Source organism: Cherax quadricarinatus, chromosome 14 (assembly GCF_038502225.1).
Source record: "Cherax quadricarinatus isolate ZL_2023a chromosome 14, ASM3850222v1, whole genome shotgun sequence".
Lineage (NCBI taxonomy): Eukaryota > Metazoa > Arthropoda > Malacostraca > Decapoda > Parastacidae > Cherax > Cherax quadricarinatus.
Window position 1 is genome coordinate 47325817 of NC_091305.1, and position 21489 is coordinate 47347305.

The 21489-nt window shown below is 40.3% G+C and overlaps 1 protein-coding gene across 1 annotated transcript in view; it reads left to right on the top strand.

Moving 5' to 3' along the window:
- The window catches only part of LOC128698401 (dolichyl-diphosphooligosaccharide--protein glycosyltransferase subunit 1), a 75038-nt gene that overhangs the window by 25273 nt on the left and 28276 nt on the right, over positions 1-21489 (top strand). Inside the window, exons 5-7 of the mRNA XM_070084992.1 lie at positions 17944-18146; positions 19806-19920; positions 20057-20261. Of these exons, the coding sequence (XP_069941093.1) occupies positions 17944-18146; positions 19806-19920; positions 20057-20261 (523 nt within the window). The remainder of the gene's footprint in view (positions 1-17943; positions 18147-19805; positions 19921-20056; positions 20262-21489) is intronic.

A 21489-nucleotide genomic window follows, 5' to 3' on the forward strand; every position in this document is an offset into this window, starting at 1 on the left:
CATGTCCAAACCACCTCAACAACCCTTCCTCAGCCCTCTGGACAACAGTTTTGGTAATCCCGCACCTCCTCCTAACTTCCAAACTACGAATTCTCTACATTATATTCACACCACATATTGCCCTCAGACATGACATCTCCACTGCCTCCAGCCTTCTCCTCGCTGCAACATTCGTCACCCATGCTTCACACCCATATAAGAGCGTTGGTAAAACTATGCTCTCATACATTCCCCTCTTTGCCTCCAAGGACAAAGTTCTTTGTCTCCACAGACTCCTAAGTGCACCACTCACCCTTTTCCCCTCATCAATTCTATGATTCACCTCATCTTTCATAGACCCATCCGCTGACACGTCCACTCCCAAATATCTGAATACATTCACCTCCTCCATACTCTCTCCCTCCAATCTGATGTCCAATCTTTCATCACCTAATCTTTTTGTTATCCTCATAACCTTACTCTTTCCTGTATTCACTTTTAATTTTCTTCTTTTGCACACCCTACCAAATTCATCCACCAATCTCTGCAACTTCTCTTCAGAATCTCCCAAGAGCACAGTGTCATCAGCAAAGAGCAACTGTGACAACTCCCACTTTGTGTGATTCTTTATCTTTTAACTCCACAACTCTTGCCAAGACCCTCGCATTTACTTCTCTTACAACCCCATCTATAAATATATTAAACAACCATGGTGACATCACACAATCTTTGTCTAAAGCCTACTTTTACTGGGAAATAATCTCCCTCTTTCCTACATACTCTAACTTGAGCCTCACTATCCTCGTAAAAAACTGTTCACTGCTTTCAGTAACCTACCTCCTACACCATACACCTGCAACATCTGCCACATTGCCCCCCTATCCACCCTGTCATACGCCTTTTCCAAATCCATAAATGCCACAAAGACCTCTTTAGCCTTATCTAAATACTGTTCACTTATATGTTTGACTGTAAATACCTGGTCCACACTCCCCCTACCTTTCCTAAAGCCTCCTTGTTCATCTGCTATCCTATTCTCCATCTTACTCTTAATTCTTTCAATAATAACTCTACCATACACTTTACCAAGTATACTCAACAGACTTATCCCCCTATAATTTTTGTACTCTCTTTTGTCCCCTTTGCCTTTATACAAAGGAACTATGCACGCTCTCTGCCAATCCCTAGGTACCTTACCCTCTTCCATACATTTATTAAATAATTGCACCAATCACTCCAAAACTATATCCCCACCTGCTTTTAACATTTCTATCTTTATCCCATCAATCCCGGCTGCCTTACCCCCTCATTCTACCTACTGCCTCACGAACTTCTCCCACACTCACAACTGGCTCTTCCTCACTCCTACAAGATGTTATTCCTCCTTGCCCTATACACGAAATCACAGCTTCCCTATCTTCATCAACATTTAACAATTCCTCAAAATATTCCCTCCATCTTCCCAATACTCTCCATTTAATAACTCTCCTCTCCTATTTTTAACTGACAAATCCATTTGTTCTCTAGGCTTCCTTAACTTGTTAATCTCACTCCAAAACTTTTTCTTATTTTCAACAAAATTTGTTGATAACATCTCACCCACTCTCTCTCATTTGCTCTCTTTTTACATTGCTTCACCACTCTCTTAACCTCTCTCTTTTTCTCCATATACTCTTCCCTCCTTGCATAACTTCTACTTTGTAAAAACTTCTCATATGCTAACTTTTTCTCCCTTACTACTCTCTTTACATCATCATTCCACCAATCGCTCCTCTTCCCTCCTGCACCCACTTTCCTGTAACCACAAACTTCTGCTGAACACTCTAACACTACTGTACATTTTTAAACCTACCCCATACCTCTTCGACCCCATTGCCTATGCTCTCATTAGCCCATCTATCCTCCAATAGCTGTTTATATCTTACCCTAACTGCCTCCTCTTTTAGTTTATAAACCTTCACCTCTCTCTTCCCTGATGCCTCTATTCTCCTTGTATCCCATCTACCTTTTACTCTCAGTGTAGCTACAACTAGAAAGTGATCTGATATATCTGTGGCCCCTCTATAAACATGTACATCCTGAAGTCTACTCAACAGTCTTTTATCTACTAATACATAATCCAACAAACTATTGTCATTTCGCCCCACATCTTATCTTGTATACTTATTTATCCTCTTTTTCTTAAAATATGTATTACCTATAACTAAACCCCTTTCTATACAAAGTTCAATCAAAGGGCTCCAATTATCATTTACACCTGGCACCCCAAACTTACCTACCACACCCTCTCTAAAAGTTTCTCCTACTTTAGCATTCAGATCCCCTACCACAATTACTCTCTCACTTGGCTCAAAGGCTTCTATACATTCACTTAACATCTCCCAAAATCTCTCTCTCTCTCCTCTACATTCCTCTTTTCTCCAGGTGCATACACGCTTATTATGACCCACTTTTCGCATCCAACCTTTACTTTAATCCACATAATTCTTGAATTTACACATTCATATTGTCTTTTCTCCTTCCATAACTGATCCTTCAACATTACTGCTACCCCTTCCTTTGCTCTAACTCTCTCAGATACTCCAGATTTAATCCCATTTATTTCCCCCCACCGAAACTCCCCTACCCCCTTCAGCTTTGTTTCGCTTAGGGCCAGGACATCTAACTTCTTTTCATTCATAACATCAGCAATCATCTGTTTCTTGTCATCCGCACTACATCCACGCACATTCAAGCATCCCAGTTTTATAAAGTTTTTCTTCTTCTCTTTTTTAGTAAATGTAAGTGCAAACTTGTTAGCTAGTATTTATATGCATTTATAAGTGGAAAAAAGGGGTGTTCCACTTTACGGCGATTTCCGCTTTACAGCGGTAGCCTGGAACCTAACCTGCTATGTAAGTGGCGCTCAGATGCGACAGTTTAGAAGTCCCTCCAAACTAGCAATATCCCAAACCCCTCCTTTAAAGTGCAGGCATTGTACTTCCCATTTCCAGGACTCATTGTCTGGTTAACCTGTTTCCCTGAATCCCTTCACAAAATATTACCCTTTTCACACTCCAACCGATTGTCAGGTCCCCAAAATCATTTTGTCTCCATTCACTCCTATCTAACACGCTTATTCATGCTTGCTGGAAGTCCAAGCCCGTCACCCACAAAAACCATCTTTACCCCCTCCCTCCAATCTTTTTGAGGATGAACCCTACCCCGCCTTCGTTCACCCACAGATTTATACGCTCTCCAAGTCATTCTACTTGTTCCTTTCTTCCTAAATGAGCAAAGCACCTCAACAACCCCTCTTAAGTCCTCTGACTAATACTTTTAGCAACTCCACACCTCCTCCTAATTTCCACTCTCCGAATTCTCTGCACAATATTTACACGCACATTGCCCTTAGAAACGACATCTCCACTGCCTCCATCTGCTTCCTTGCCACAGCATTTACAACCCAAGCTTCACACCCATATAAGAGTGTTGGTACCACTATACTTTCATACATACCCTTCTTTGCCTCCATGGATAATATTTTTTTTTGTCTCCGCAGATACCTCAATGCACCATTAACCTTTTTTATTTCATCAATTCTATGATTAACCTCATCTTTCATAAACCCATCCACTGACAATTCAACTCCCAAATATCTGAAAACCTTCACTTCTTCTGTGCTCCCTCTCTCCAATGTGTTATCCAATTTTTCTTTATCTAAATCATTTGATACCTTCATCACCTTACTCTTATCTGTGTTCGCTTTCAACTTTCTACCTTTACACACCCTCCCAAACTTATCCACTAACCTTTGCAACTTTTCTTTAGAATCTCCCAGAAGCACAGTTTCATCAGCTAAAAGTAACTGTGTCAACTCATTTTATATTTGATTCTCCAAAATTTAATCCCACCCTGCTCCCAAACACCCTAGCATTTACATCTATAAATATTAAACATCCTTGGTGACATTACACATCCCTGTCTAAAACCTGATTTTACCGGGAAGCAATCTCACCCTCTCGTACTCGCCCGAACCTGAGCCTCACTATCCTCATAAAAACTCTTTACAGCATTTAGTAGCTTAATAACTATTCCATACATTTGCAACATTGCCACATTGCTCCCCTATCCACTATCATATGCTTTTTCTAAAACCATAAATGCAATGAAAACTTTCCCTACCTATATCTAAATACTGTTCACATATGTGCTTCACTGTAAACACTTGATCTACACGTCCCCTACCCACTCTAAAGCCTCCTTGCTCATCTGACATCCTACTCTGTCTTACCTCTAATTCTTTCACTAATAATCCTTCCATACACTTTACCTGGTATACTCAGTAAACTTATTCCCTTATAATTTTTACAATCTCTTTAGTCACCCTTCTCTTTATATAAAGCAACTATGCATGCTCTCTGCCAATTCCTAGGTACCTTCCACTCTTTCATACATTTATTAAAGAAAAATACCAACCACTCTCACTATATCCCACTCCTGCTTTTAACATTTCTGTCATGATCACATCAGTTCCAGCTGCTTTACCCCCTTTCATTCTACGTAAATGCCTCATGCACCTCCCCTACACTCACATCCTGCTTTTCTTCACTCCTAAAAGATGTTACACCTCCCTGGCCAATACGTGAAATTACTGCCTACCTTTCTTCATTAACATTTAAAAGTTCCTCAAAATATTCCCGCCATCTACCCAGTACCTCCAGTTCCCCATCAGCTAACTCCCTTACTCTGTTTTTAACCCTTTGAGGGTCAACAGCCTCAATCCTGAACTCGTTCTCAGGGTCGAGAAATATTTGAAAAAAAAAAAAATTCTTGCCAAAAAAAAATTGTTTTTACAATCAATTTTTACCAAGATATAGAGTCGTGAAGTTGACAGAAAGTGAACCGCTTATGGCAACATCGCCAAATACCGGTCACTCGCTAATATTTGATTTACTATTATTCTACTTTTTTCTTTTATTTTTAATATTTTATTTTTTCAAGTAACTTTTATGGTTTGAGACATATTGTATACAGTGGACCCCCGCATAACGATATTAATCCATTCCTGAGAGCTCATTGTTATGCGAAATTATCGTTATGCGAATGAATTTTCCCCATAAGAAATAATGGAAATCAAATTGATCCGTGCAAGACACCCCAAAGTATGAAAAAAAAAAATTTTACCACATGAAATATTAATTTTAATACACACAAACTGAAAAAGACATGCACAGTTACATGACACTTACCTTTACTGAAGTTCTGGTGATGATTGATGGGATGGGAGGAGGAGAGAGTCTTAGTGTTTAGAAGGGGAATCCCCTTCCATTAATTAATGGCTTGAGGTGTCAAGTCCTTTTCTGGGGTTACTTCCCTTCTTCTTTTAATGCCACTAGGACCAGCTTCAGAGTCACTGAACTTCTGTCGCACAACATATCTGTCTATAGAGGCCTGTACCTCCCATTCCTTTATGACTTTTCTAAAGTGGTTCACAACATTGTCAGTGTAATAGTCACCAGCACGGCTTGCAATAGCTGTGTTAGGGTGATTGTCATCAAAAAAGGTTTGCACTTTAAGCCACATTCCACACATTTCCTTAATCTTTGAAGTAGGCAACTTCTTCAATTTCTCTCTCCCCTCCTCCGAAGCAGTTTCCTCAGGTCTGGCCTCGTGCTGATGAAGATGATCTAGCAGCTCATCAGTGGTTAGTTCTTCATTGTCCTCCACCAACTCTTCCACATCATCCCCACTAACCTCCAACCCCAAGGACTTTCCCAATGCCACAATGGATTCCTCAGCTAGCATAGGATTCCCAGGGTTAGCCTCAAACCCTTCAAAATCCCTTTGGTCTATACATTCTGGCCACAGTTTCTTCCAAGCAGAGTTCAAGGTCCTCTTAGTCACTCCCTCCCAAGCCTTACTTATAATGTTTACACAACTGAGGATATGAAAGTGCTCTCTCCAAAACTCTCTTAGAGTCAATTGAGTTTCTGAGGTCACTACAAAGCACCTTTCAAACAGAGCTTTTGTGTACAGTTTTTTGAAGTTTGCAATAACCTGCTGGTCCATGGGCTGCAGGAGAGGAGTGGTATTAGGAGGCAAAAACTTGACCTTAATGAAGCTCATGTCCCCATAAAGTTGCTCTGCCACGTCTGTAGGATGACCAGGGGCATTGTCTAACACCAGGAGGCACTTAAGGTCTAATTTCTTTTCAGTTAGGTAATTTTTCACATTGGGGGCAAATGCTTGGTGTAACCAGTCATAGAAAAAGTCCCTAGTGACCCATGCCTTACTGTTTGCCCTCCACAGCACACACAAATTAGCCTTGAGGATATTCTTTAGCCTGAACGCTCTGGGAGTTTCTGAGTGATACACTAATAAAGGCTTCACTTCGCAATCACCACTAGCATTGGAACACATCAACAGAGTAAGCCTGTCTTTCATAGGCTTATGTCCTGGGAGTGCCTTTTCCTCCTGAGTAATGTAGGTCCTGCTTGGCATTTTCTTCCAAAACAGGCCTGTTTCATCACAATTAAACACTTGTTCAGGTTTCAGTCCTTCACTGTCTATGTACTCCTTGAATTCCTGCACATATTTTTCAGCTGCTTTGTGGTCCGAACTGGCAGCCTCACCATGCCTTATCACACTATGTATGCCACTACGCTTCTTAAATCTCTCAAACCAACCTTTGCTGGCCTTAAATTCACTCACATCATCACTAGTTGCAGGCATTTTTTTAATTAAATCCTGATGCAACTTCCTAGCCTTTTCACTTATGATCACTTGAGAGATGCTATCTCCCGCTATCTGCTTTTCATTTATCCACACCAATAAGAGTCACTCAACATCTTCCATCACTTGCGATCTCTGTTTCAAAAACACAGTTGAACCTTTGGCAAGAACAGCTTCCTTGATTGCCGTTTTCTTGGACACAATAGTAGCGATGGTTGATTGGGGTTTACTATACAACCTGGCCAGCTCGGAGACACGCACTCCACTTTCATACTTAGCAATGATCTCTTTCTTCATCTCTATAGTAATTCTCACCCTTATTCCTGTAGGGTTGGCACTAGAAGCTTTCTTGGGGCCCATGGTCACTTATTTTGCAGATAAAATCACCAAAAACACTTTAATATGAAATGTTCCGATTGTATGCTTGGATGTTACCGCGGAGGCTGGCTGGTAAACAATGCCACTGGCGGAACAAGTGAGGCTGCCTCAGGCTGCACATTAGACGCGTCTCGGACGAATAGCGTTGAGCAGGTTTTTTAGCGGTATGCAAGGCAAAATCTTAGCGATAAAATGTATCAGTATGAGGATTTAACGTTATGTGATGCCAACGGTATTCGGGGGTCCACTGTATATATTCACTAGTTGTATACAACACAATAACCTCACAAATATTGTTATCATTGTATAGTTTACAAAACATGTGCACACAAACCAACAATGAAGAAGTTGTTTATTACTTTTGTTCTTTAATATATGTACGCATGTAGTCACTGGACACGTTCCTAGAACTGGGTAGAGCTTCCGGAAGCTTGTTAGGTGGGTGGACTTGTAAATGTGCTGAATCAGGGCATGGCTGGTGTCACAATGGCGTATTATACCATTCATTACGCTCAATGCCTTCGCCAACATCCATGGGGACCCCTCGCCTCCTTCCCCGCCCCACCACCCACATGGAAATGAGCCATTTTGTCTGACTTTTTTGGGTTATCCTAGGTTGATGGTCACCTGGGTGTCTGAGTCATCCTTTCTTCCTTCTGGTTTCCTGGACATTGCATTCAGTCGCAAGCTCCTCAAAACCAGGAAATTCATCTTCACTGACACTTCAGCTGTCACTTGGGAAAATAGACAGTCTCAATTCGCCGGGGTGTGAGGTATTTCTTATTGCAAGGCATGGTAAACAAGGCGTACTGAAATGGCATTCCCACAATGTACCACTGGCTCCAAGATATTTTTTTTTTTATGCTGTGCACACTGACCATGCAGACCCATTCTCTCACATGTAGGCCTACATAACTGACCCTGGGTGTTAAGATGTACATGTACATGACCGACCCTGAAAGGGTTAACTGACAAATACATGCGTTCCCTGGGCTTTCTTAACTTATTTATTTCACTCCAAAAATTTTTCTTACTTTCAGCAAAATTTTTTGACAGTGCCTCTCTCACTATCATTTGTTCTCCTTTTGCACTCTCTCACCACTCTGTTAACCTTTCTTTTACCCTCCATATAAATACATAATACAGTGGACCCTCCTTTTTCATCATTAATCCATTCCAGAGAGACTGGCAAAAACCAAAATCAACAAAAACTGAAACTATTTTCCCCAAAAGAAATAATGCACTTTTTTTTTTTTTAACAAGTTGGCAGTCTCCCACCGAGGCAGGGTGACCCAAAAAGAAAGAAAATCCCCAGAAAGAAAATACTTTCATCATCATTCAACACTTTCACCTCACTCACACATAATCACTGTTTTTGCAGAGGTGCCCAGGATACAACAGTTTAGAAGCATATATGTATAAAGATACGCAACATATCCCTCCAAACCGCCAATATAACGAACCCCTCCTTAAGAGTGCAGGCATTGTACTTCCCATTTCCAGGACTCAAGTCCCGCCTAATAAAAATGACCGGTTTCCCTGAATCCCTTCACTAATTATTACCCTGCTCACACTCCAACAGCTCGTAAGTTCCCAAATACCATTTGTATCCATTCACTCCCATCGAACACGGTCACGCACACTTGCTGGAAGTCCAAGCCCCTCACCCACAGAACCTCCTTTACCCCTTCCAACCTTTTCGAGGACATCCCCTACCCCGCCTTCCTTCCCCTACAGATTTATACGCTCTCCATGTCATTCTACTTTGATCCACTCTCTAAATGACCAAACCACCTCAACAACCCCTCTTCAGCCCTCTGACTAATACTTTTATTAACTCCACATCTCCTAATTTCCACACTCTGAATTTTCTGCATAATATTTACACCACACATTGCCCTTAGAGAGGACATCTCCACTGCCTCCAACTGCCTCCTTGCTGCAGCATTTACAGCCCAAGTTTCACACCCATATAATAGTGTTGGTACTACTATACAGTGGACCCCTGCATAACGATTTTAATCCGTGCAAGAGGGGTAATTGTTATGCGAAATAATCGGTATGTGAATGAATTTTCCCCATAACAAATAATGGAAATCAAATTAATCCGTGCAAGACACCCAAAAGTATGAAAAAAAAATTTTTACCACATGAAATATACATTTTCCCACACACAAAGAGAAGGATACATGCACAATAGTAGAGTAGTACATGCACAGTATATATTGTGCATGTACTAGTCTACTAAATGAAGAATAAATGACACTTACCTTTATTGAAGATGCAGCCATGACTGATGAGACACTGTGTCCTGGGAGTGCCTTTTCCTCCTGAGTACTGTAGGTCCTGTTTGGCATTTTCTTCCAGAACAGGCCTTATCACACTGTGTATGCCACTACGATTCTTAAATCTCTCAAACCAACCTTTGCTGGCTTTAAATTCACCAATATGAGCACTAATTCCAGGCATTTTTCCCTGTTCACCTGGGTGTTAGTCGACTTGTGTGGGTTGCATCCTGGGAGACAAGATTAAGGACCCCAATGGAAATGAGTTAGACAGTCTTCGATGACACTGACTTTTTTGGGTTATCCTGGGTGGCAAATCCTCTGGGGTTAATTGTTTCTTGGTATTCTCAATAAGCCACACCAACAACGGTGCTACAGCAGCAGCAGCAGCTGACAGTGGTACAGCAGCAACAGACGATGCTACAGCAGCAGCAGACGATGCTACAGCAGCAGCAGACGATGCTACAGCAGCAGCAGACGATGCTACAGCAGCAGCAGCAGCTGACGGTGGTACAGCAGCAACAGACGATGCTACAGCAGCAGCAGACGATGCTACAGCAGCAGCAGACGATGCTACAGCAGCATCAGACGATGCTACAGCAGCAGCAGCAGCTGACGGTGGTACAGCAGCAGCAGACGATGCTACAGCAGCAGCAGACGATGCTACAGCAGCAGCAGCAGCTGACGGTGGTACAGCAGCAGCTGACGGTGGTACAGCAGCAGCAGACGATGCTACAGCAGCAGCAGACGATGCTACAGCAGCAGCAGCAGCTGACGGTGGTACAGCAGCAACAGACGATGCTACAGCAGCAGCAGACGATGCTACAGCAGCAGCAGCAGCTGACGGTGGTACAGCAGCAACAGACGATGCTACAGCAGCAACAGACGATGTTACAGCAGCAGCAGACGATGCTACAGCAGCAGCAGCAGCTGACGGTGGTACAGCAGCAACAGACGACGCTACAGCAGCAACAGACGATGTTACAGCAGCAGCAGACGATGTTACAGCAGCAGCAGCAGCTGACAGTGCAGCAGCAGCAGCAGCAGCTGTACCACCAATAGTAGCGATGGTTGATTGGGGTTTATTATACAACCTGGCCAGCTCGGAGACACGCACTCCACTTTCATACTTATCAATGATCTTTTTCTTCATCTCTATTGTAATTCTCACCCTTATTGCTGTAGGGTTGGCACTAGAAGCTTTCTTGGGGCCCATGGTCACTTATTTTCCAGAAAAAGCACCGAAAACACTGTAATAATACGAAATATTCCGATTGTATGCTTGGATGTTACCGCGGAGGCTGGCTGGTAAACAATGCCACCGGCGGAACATGTGAGCGTGGCTCAGGCCGCACATTGGACGCGTCTCGGACGAAAATCGGTGAGCGGGTTTTTAAGCGGTATGTGAGGCAAAATTTTTGCGATTAAAGCAAGCGGTATGCGGATTAATCGCTATGTGATGCCATCGGTATGCGGGGGTCCACTGTACTTTCATACATTCCCTTCTTTGCCTCCATAGATAACGTTTTTTGTTTCCACATATACCTCAATGCACCAGTCACCTTTTTTCCCTCATCAATTCTATGATTAACCTCATCCTTCATAAATCCATCCGCCAACACGTCAAACTCCCAAATATCTGAAAACATTCACTTCTTCCATACTCCTCCTCCCCAATTTGATATCCAATTTTTCTTTATCTAAATCATTTGATACCCTCATCACCTTACTCTTTTCTATGTTCACTTTCAACTTTCTACCTTTACACACTCCCAAACTCGTCCACTAACCTTTGTAATTTTTCTTTAGAATCTCCCATAAGCACAGTATCATCAGCAAAAAGTAACTGTGTCAATTCCCATTTTGTATTTGATTTCCTGTAATTTAATCCCACCCCTCTCCCGAACACCCTAGCATTTACTTCTTTTACAACCCCATCTATAAATATATTAAACAGCCATGGTGACATTACACATCCCTGTCTAAGACCTACTTTTACCGGGAAGTAGTCTCCCTCTCTTCTACACATCCTAACCTGAGCCTCACTATCCTCATAAAAACTCTTTACAGCATTTAGTAACTTTACCACCTATTCCATATACGTACTTGCAACATCTGCCACATTGCTCGCCTATCCACTCTATCATATGCCTTTTCTAAATCTTTAAATGCAATAAAAACTTCCCTACATTTATCTAAATACTGTTCACATATATGCTTACATAAGAACATAAGAAAGGAGGAACGCTGCAGGAGGCCTGCTGGCCCATACTAGGCAGGTCCTTTACAATTCATCCCACTAACAAAACATTTGCCCAACCCAATTTTCAATGCCACCCAAGAAATAAGCTCTGATGTGAAAGTCCCACTCAAATCCAACCCCTCCCACTCATGTACTTATCCAACCTAGATTTGAAACTACCCAAAGTTCCAGCCTCAATAACCCAACTAGGTAGACTGTTCCACTCATCAACTACCCTATTTCCAAACCACTACTTTCCTATGTCCTTTCTAAATCTAAACTTATCTAATTTAAATCCATTACTGCAGGTTCTCTCTTGGAGAGACATCCTCAAGACCTTATTAATATCCCCTTTATTAATACCTATCTTCCACTTATACACTTCGATCAGGTCTCCCCTCATTCTTCGTCTAACAAGTGAATGTAACTTAAGAGTCTTCAATCTTTCTTCATAAGGAAGATTTCTAATGCTATGTATTAATTTAGTCATCCTACGCTGAATGTTTTCTAACGAATTTATGTCCATTTTGTAATACGGAGACCAGAACTGAGCTGCATAATCTAGATGAGGCCTTACTAATGATGTATAAAGCTGCAGTATGACCTCTGGACTTCTGTTGCTTACACTTCTTGATATAAATCCCAGTAATCTATTTGCCTTATTACATACGCTTAGGCATTGCTGTCTTGGTTTAAGGTTGCTGCTCACCATAACCCCCAAGTCCTTTTTGCAATCTGTATGGCTAAGTTCTACATCATTTAACTTATAAGTACTAGGGTTATGGGCACTCCCAAGCTTCAGAACCTTGCATTTATCTACATTGAACTGCATCTGCCACTTTTCTGACCAAGAATAGAGTTTGTTTAAATCCTCCTGAAGTTCCATAACATCTACGTTTGAATCAATTATCCTACCTATCTTTGTGTCATCGGCGAATTTGCTCATATCACTAGTAATTCCCTCATCAAGATCATTGATATATATTATAAACAACAACGGGCCCAAGACTGATCCCTGTGGAACACCACTTGTTACAGATCCCCACTCGGACTTAACCCCATTTATGGACACTCTCTGCTTCCTGTCAGTGAGCCATGACTCGATCCACGAGAGCACTTTTCCCCCAATGCCATGAGCTGCCACTTTCTTTAACAGTCTATGGTGCGGAACTCTATCAAAAGCCTTACTAAAATCTAAGTAAATAATATCAAATTCTTTATTGTGGTCAACAGCCTCAAAAGCTTTACTGAAGAAAGTTAATAAATTAGTTAGACAAGACCGGCCTCTTGTGAATCCATGCTGAGTATCATTAATCAAGCTATGCTTATCGAGATGGCTTCTTATAATCTCAGCTATAATTGACTAGTAATTTGCCTACAATTGAGGTCAGGCTTATTGGGCGGTAATTTGACGGTAACGACTTGTCCCCTGTTTTAAAAATAGGAATTACATTAGCCATCTTCCACATATCAGACACTACACCTGTTTGAATGTAAACACTTAATCTACACATCCCCTACCCATTCTAAAACCTCCTTGCTCATCCGCAATCCTACATTCTGTCTTACCTCTAATTCTTTCAGTAATAACCCTTCCATACACTTTTCTTGGTATACTCAGTAAACTTATTCCTCTATAATTACTATAATCTCTCTTGTCCCCCTTCCCTTTATATAAAGGGACATATATATCCAATTAACCCATGCCAGGTGTAAATGATAATGGGAGCCCTTTGATTGAACTTTGTATAGAAAGGGGTTTAGTTATAGGTAATACATATTTTAAGAAAAAGAGGATAAATAAGTATACAAGATATGATGTAGGGCAAAATGACAGTATAGTTTGTTGGATTATGCATTGGTAGATAAAAGACTGTTGAGTAGACTTCAGGATGTACATGTTTATAGAGGGGCCACAGATATATCAGATCACTTTCTAGTTGTAGCTACACTGAGAGTAAAAGGTAGATGGGATACAAGGAGAATAAAGCATCAGGGAAGAGAGAGGTGAAGGTTTATAAACTAAAAGAGGAGGCAGTTAGGGTAAGATATAAACAGCTATTGGAGGATAGATGGGCTAATGAGAGCATAGGCAATGGGGTCGAAGAGGTATGGGGTAGGTTTAAAAATGTAGTGTTAGAGTGTTCAGCAGAAGTTTGTGGTTACAGGAAAGTGGGTGCGGGAGGGAAGAGGAGCGATTGGTGGAATGATGATGTAAAGAGAGTAGTAAGGGAGAAAAAGTTAGCATATAAGAAGTTTTTACAAAGTAGAAGTGATGCAAGGAGGGAAGAGTATATGGAGAAAAAGAGAGAGGTTAAGAGAGTGGTGAAGCAATGTAAAAAGAGAGCAAATGAGAGAGTGGGTGAGATGTTATCAACAAATTTTGTTGAAAATAAGAAAAAGTTTTGGAGTGAGATTAACAAGTTAAGAAAGCCTAGAGAACAAATGGATTTGTCAATTAAAAATAGGAGAGGAGAGTTATTGAATGGAGAGTTAGAGGTATTGGGAAGATGGAGGGAATATTTTGAGGAATTGTTAAATGTTGATGAAGATAGGGAAGCTGTGATTTCGTGTATAGGACAAGGAGGAATAACATCTTGTAGGAGTGAGGAAGAGCCAGTTGTGAGTGTGGGGGAAGTTCGTGAGGCAGTAGGTAAAATGAAAGGGGGTAAGGCAGCCGGGATTGATGGGATAAAGATAGAAATGTTAAAAGCAGGTGGGGATATAGTTTTGGAGTGGTTGGTGCAATTATTTAATAAATGTATGGAAGAGGGTAAGGTACCTAGGGATTGGCAGAGAGCATGCATAGTTGCTTTGTATAAAGGCAAAGGGGACAAAAGAGAGTGCAAAAATTACAGGGGGATAAGTCTGTTGAGTATACCTGGTAAAGTGTATGGTAGAGTTATTATTGAAAGAATTAAGAGTAAGACTGAGAATAGGATAGCAGATGAACAAGGAGGCTTTAGGAAAGGTAGGGGGTGTGTGGACCAGGTGTTTACAGTGAAACATATAAGTGAACAGTATTTAGATAAGGCTAAATAGGTCTTTGTGGCATTTATGGATTTGGAAAAGGCGTATGACAGGGTGGATAGGGGGTCAATGTGGCAGATGTTGCAAGTGTATGGTGTAGGAGGTAGGTTACTGAAAGCAGTGAAGAGTTTTTACGAGGATTGTGAGGCTCAAGTTAGAGTATGTAGGAAAGAGGGAAATTATTTCCCAGTAAAAGTAGGCCTTAAACAAGAATGTGTGATGTCACCGTGGCTGTTTAATATATTTATAGATGGGGTTGTAAGAGAAGTAAATGCGAGGGTCTTGGCAAGAGGCATGGAGTTAAAAGATAAAGAATCACACACAAAGTGGGAGTTGTCACAGCTGCTCTTTGCTGATGACACTGTGCTCTTGGGAGATTCTGAAGAGAAGTTGCAGAGATTGGTGGATGAATTTGGTAGGGTGTGCAAAAGAAGAAAATTAAAGGTGAATACAGGAAAGAGTAAGGTTATGAGGATAAAAAGATTAGGTGATGAAAGATTGAATATCAGATTGGAGGGAGAGAGAGTATGGAGGAGGTGAATGTATTCAGATATTTGGGAGTGGACGTGTCAGCGGATGGGTCTGTGAAAGATGAGGTGAATCATAGAATTGATGAGGGGAAAAGAGTGAGTGGTGCACTTAGGAGTCTGTGGAGACAAAGAACTTTGTCCTTGGAGGCAAAGAGGGGAATGCATGAGAGTATAGTTTTACCAACGCTCTTATATGGGTGTGAAGCATGGGTGATGAATGTTGCAGCAAGGAGAAGGCTGGAGGCAGTGGAGATGTCATGTCTGAGGGCAATGTGTGGTGTGAATATAATGCAGAGAATTCGTAGTTTGGAAGTTAGGAGGAGGTGCGGGATTACCAAAACTGTTGTCCAGAGGGCTGAGGAGGGGTTGTTGAGGTGGTTCGGACATGTGGAGAGAATGGAGCGAAACAGAATAACTTCAAGAGTGTATCAGTCTGTAGTGGAATGAAGGCGGGGTAGGGGTCGGCCTAGGAAAGGTTGGAGGGAGGGGGTAAAGGAGGTTTTGTGTGCGAGGGGCTTGGACTTCCAGCAGGCATGCGTGAGCGTGTTTGATAGGAGTGAATGGAGACAAATGGTTTTTAATACTTGACATGCTGTTGGAGTGTGAGCAAAGTAACATTTATGAAGGGGTTCAGGGAAACCGGCAGGCCGGACTTGAGTCCTGGAGATGGGAAGTACAGTGCCTGCACTCTGAAGGAGGGGTGTTAATGTTGCAGTTTAAAAACTGTAGTGTAAAGCACCCTTCTGGCAAGACAGTGATGGAGTGAATGATGGTGAAAGTTTTTCTTTTTCAGGCCACCCTGCCTTGGTGGGAATCGGCCAGTGTGATAATAATAATAATAAAATAATCCATTTCAGACACCCAGAAGTATTAACAGATTTTTTTTTATCTTAAACATAGATTTATATGCAGTAAAAATGACAAATTAATATAAAGCACTAAGAAAATGTATAAATGAACATTTAACATCACACTTACCTTTATTGAAAACTCTTGTTGGTGTATGGCAGACGGGGAGGAGAGACTAAGGCGAGTTTATTGTTGGAGACAGGACAATATGCTTCAATATGACATTAATATCGACTCTACTGCTTATTTATCTATTACAATTTGTCTAATATTACGTAATAAACAATATTAATAACATAGAAACATGACATATACAGGACCTTTGTTTTTCGTAAGCATCGGAATTCATAATTTTCGCAAATCGTAACTTTTTTTGTCTAAATATCGACTTGCAAATCGCCGTTTGACTCGCAAATAGTCAGTTGTCTGGACAGGAGAATGTACCTTCTTCAGTGGTTCAGTGATTCTATGATACATATGATACTAAAGCAGCATGAGTCGATAAAGGCTATAGTGCCAGCCAGCGATAAAGTGTAGCGTTAACAGTGTAGCAAGTAAGTTAAGCGACTAAGCAATAGAAAAATGACGAAATGGGACTTGACTCTTCCATTGTTGTTTGAGGTATATAGGGCACTGACAACATATGCTGCCCCCTGCCAGCTCTTCCAAGGTAAGTGTAAATATTTCTTATTTATAAGCTGTAAATATTTCTTATTTATAAATTACATACACTGTTTGTGTGAATAGTGGTGATGGCTTCTGCTACATCTACCCTACCACTAATATGTATGGCTTGTGCTCTCAGTGGCCCTTATAAGCCCATTAACAACACAACACCATTCCTCACATACGTAATGACATATTTTATTCATACACCAACAAGTCTTCAATAAAGATAAGTGTGATGTTGTTATTGTTTTATACTTGATGTCTTATTGTAAAATTATAGTTATTCTCTATAAAATGTATGTAAAATTATAGTTATTCTCTATAAAATGTATTTTTTTGTTAATACTTCTGGGTGTCTGAAACGGATTAATTGGATTTACAATATTTCTTATGGGAAAAAGGTTCTGCAAATCGTCAATTTTGCCATTAGTCACACTCTCTGGAATGGATTAATTACGTAAAATGAAGGTCCACTGTACTCTAGAATGAATAAACTACGTCATTACGTATGTCATGAGTAGTGGTGTATTGTTGTTGTTGGGTGTATAAGGGCACTGAGAGCATAAGCCATACATAGTGGTGGTGAAGGTGGCAGCAGTGGCGGGGTGTGTTGTCAGTAGCCCTATATACCTCCAACAACATTGGAGGAGTTAGGTTTGTGCTGTCCTTTTTCTATAGATTAATCGCTTTACTTACTTGCTACACTGTTACTGCTACACTTTACCGCTGGCTGGCACTATAACCTTTATCGACTCGTGCTGCTTTAGTATCATACATATCGCAGAGTCACTGAAGAAGGCACATTTTTCCCTCTCTCTTCCTCCTCCACTTTGATACTTTGCTACGATTTCTTTCTTTAATTCTATCGTGTTCCTCACTTTCTTTACCAAAGGACTGGCACTAGGAGTTATCTTTGGGCCCCTGGTGGCTTATTTATCAGTCACACACAATAAACAAGTGCCAAAATCAATGGATTATTACAAAATCTTTCCTATGACCTCCCAGGATAATGTTCACTCACCGACAGACAACTTGACACTGGCCTCAGAATGTGTGTGGGGAGGCTTTGTGTGCGCACGGACCCTCAGACATGTACTGTACCAACAACGAAAACGGAGGCAATATTTTGGTGAAAACAGTCTGCGAAAACTGAAATCAACGAAAACAGAGATCAGCAAAAATGGAAGGTCCACTGTATAGTACTTCATTGAATAATTATTGTATTCTCTATTCTTAACCTATATTGTAATAAATAATTTCTTCACAGATCATTTAAAACAATTATGCCAGCATCTGCCAAAGATGTGTATTATCGTGATGAAATTGGGAACATCTCCACATCTCACATGCGTGTTCAAGATGATGCAGTGGAATTGGATTTGAGACCCAGATTCCCATTATTTGGAGGTTGGAAGACCCATTACAAAATAGGCTACAATGTTCCTTCATATGAGTACCTCTATAGCTCTGGTAGGTGTCACTTTTAATACAATATTTGTGAATACTTGTATAAATCTAGTTGTTACATATGAAATAGGAAATTCATAGTTAAGTGGTTGACATAGATATAAAAGTACAGTGGGCTGATGCTTTTTGTATATAAGTTCATTGAGACTTTAGATTTGCATACAGATACTGTACTGCCAAAACCAGTGGTAGGCACCTTAGGTATGTACCTGAATGGACAAAATTTGCTTCTTGACATTTTAAGAAATTTGTTGCATATAATGATAGTGCAGTTATTAACAGTCGGGGGAGAAGGGTGGGAATATTAGGGAAATCTGAACTGCAATGTTGCCGTACCTCTGGCAAGACAGTAAAAGCACTTTTTTTTTCTTTCACCCTGTCTCAGTGAGGGATGGTGTGTGTGTGTGTGTTAAAACAAAAATTATCAGATTAAATGCAATGCAAAGGCTATGGTGCCCCGTGGCCTGGTGACTAAAAGCTCTTGTTTCACATGGCAGGGGTCTGGGTTCAGTTCCCAGTGAGGGTAGAAACATTGGGCGTGTTTCTTTACACTGGTTGTCCACGTTCCCCATCAGTAAAATGGGAACCTGGGTGTTAGTTGACTTGTGTGGGTCGCATCCTGGGACAAAACTGACTGAAATGCTCTGCATAACAAGGGGGGCTCTATATAGTAGTTTGTCAATGATATCAAGTTGACCTGTATACCTTATACATGTAGAAATAAATATTATATTATGATGATGAAACTCGTTTCATATATGATCATAGATTGCACGCATTGAGTAGGTAGGAAAGTATTTAGAGAGGATGGAACATAATAGGATGACTTTGAGGGTGTATAAATCTGTAGTGGAGGGAAGGCAGGGTAGGGGGTCATCCTGGGAAAGGATGGAGGGAGGGGTTAAACAAGGTTTGTTGTTCAAAGGAGCTTGGACATACAGCAAGCATGTGTAAGCGTGTTAGATAGGAGCAAGTGGAGACAAATGGTTTTTGGGATTTGACAAACTGTTGGAGTATGAACAAAGTAATATTTTGTGATCGGATTCAGGGAAATTGATTAACTGGACTTGAGTCCTGGTGGTGGGAAGCACAATGCCTGCACTTTAAAGGAGGGGCTTAGGATATTAGCTGTTTGGAGTAACATATGAACTGGAGGGACATATGGCAAGACAGTGATATCGTGAATGGTGTTGATTAATATGTTTATTTTTCGGGTCACCCTGCCTTGATGGGAGACGACCAGAATGTTAAAAAAAAATATTATAAAATAGTATCTAAACAAATGCATTTAATTTGAATGTTGCACTGATGCTAATTAAACTTATTTAGATATGCTGAACAAAGCTGGAATTTTTGTGGAGTGTTAATATTTTCTCCATACACTTTGGCAGGGAGTAGAATTCTTCTTGATATTCAAAGTCATTTCTTCTTTATCGGGTCATCCTGCTTCGGTGGGAGATGGCCGATGTATTAATTAAAAAAATAATGCATAGTTATTGATTCCTAAGTGTATAGCAACAAGACTAAACCACCACTTACTGCTTGAGTTTCTATCCAACTAAATTGTACAAGTGATGGTTTGAAGACCTTGCATTAGTTAATTTATGTATACTGACATTTTCTGCAGTTACCAGTATACGATTTCTGTAATTTCTTTCTTAGGTGATCATTACATTCTGAAAATGCGCATTCTCGACCACGTGTTCGATGATTTTGCTGTGGATGAATTGGTGGTGAAAATTATCCTTCCAGAGGGAGTACGCAATATTGTGCTCGAGTAAGTTTTTAATCTATTGTTTATGTATTCAAACCTGTTTATTCATTGTTAACCCATGTGAAATTAAATAGATGTATGAATTTAAGCCATATTGCATTAATACTATATTTGTACATTAATGCTTCTCTCTCTCCAGAACACCATACCCAGTCGAGCGGCTGCCAGACACACTGCACTTCACGTATCTCGACACAGTTGGCCGGCCGGTGGTTTCTGTGACAAAGCGGAATTTGGTGGAAAGTCACATACAAGACTTCACACTCCATTACCAATTTCCTTCTATACTCATGTTACAAGAACCTCTGCTTGTTGTTATTGCATTTTTCATTCTATTTATTACGGTAATGATTAATTTAATTGCTTTATTGCCCTCCAATATTTGCAAAAACTGTCAAGTTTTTAAGGTAAATGTCAGACAAGTAGAAATTTTGTACAATAGAACTTCATATAATGTTGGTACAGATCCCACTGGTGACATTTTCTCAAAAAGACATTTACATCTTTCCTCTATTTACCACTGAGTTTTTTTATCAACTGCAGTAGCTTTTTTTTACTACCTTAGTTTTTTTTTTTTTAATTTAGTCTTGTTAAATTACTAACACACACTTTCTGAAAATCTAGATATGGTTGGACCATTCATTTTTTCTTCAACAATTCAATAAATACCAAAATATCTTCAGTAAATTTGATGTATTTTACAGGAATTTCTAGACTGTAATCCAAGTTGCTTACTAGTTAGGCTTTTCATTTCAGTGCTTTATCCAATTTTCTCTAATGGCCTTTCCTAATGCTTATACAGTTTTAGCAAAAATTGGCCTATAATTTAAATGTTATTCCCTTTGACTCTTTTTATTTAAAAATTGACACAGTTTTCTTTTTAGTTTTAGTAAGCTATATGGGAAAAGGGATTACTCGCCCATTGCTCCTGGCATTTTAGTTGACTTTTACAATATGCATAACTTAGGGATCAAAAATTCTTATTCCACTTCCCCATGGATATGAAAGGAAAATACTAAGAACAAGAACTTTTAAGAAGAAATAGAAGAAACTCAGATGAGTGTGTATACATACATGTGTAGTGTGACCTAAGTGTAAGTAAAAGTAGTAAGATATACCTGTTATCTTGTGTGTTTATGAGACAGAAACAAGACACCAGCACTCCTAGAGATATTTGCTGTTTGAAGGAACATCTGAGCTGTCGTATCTGTGAGCCTCTGGCAAGACAGTGATAGCGTGAATGATGGTGAAAGTGTTCCTTTTTCAGACTGCACTGCATCCGTGGCAGATGGCCAGTATGTTAAAAGGAAAAAAAAATCTACTTTCAGTACTGTTTCTTTTCTCTTACAAATAATACAGTATAAAACAATGTTAATCCTTTGAGTATCCAGACCCCTGCTCGCAAACTTGCTCAGTATCAAAAAAATTTAAAAAAAAAAATTGATATTTTTTTTATGAAATAATAGAGAATTTTTTTCTGAAGGTAATGAAACCAAAAGTAAGAAATTTGATGGAAAACTTATGTAATTAGGCTCTCTACCATATTTATGCATCGGTGATTTTGCCCACTTT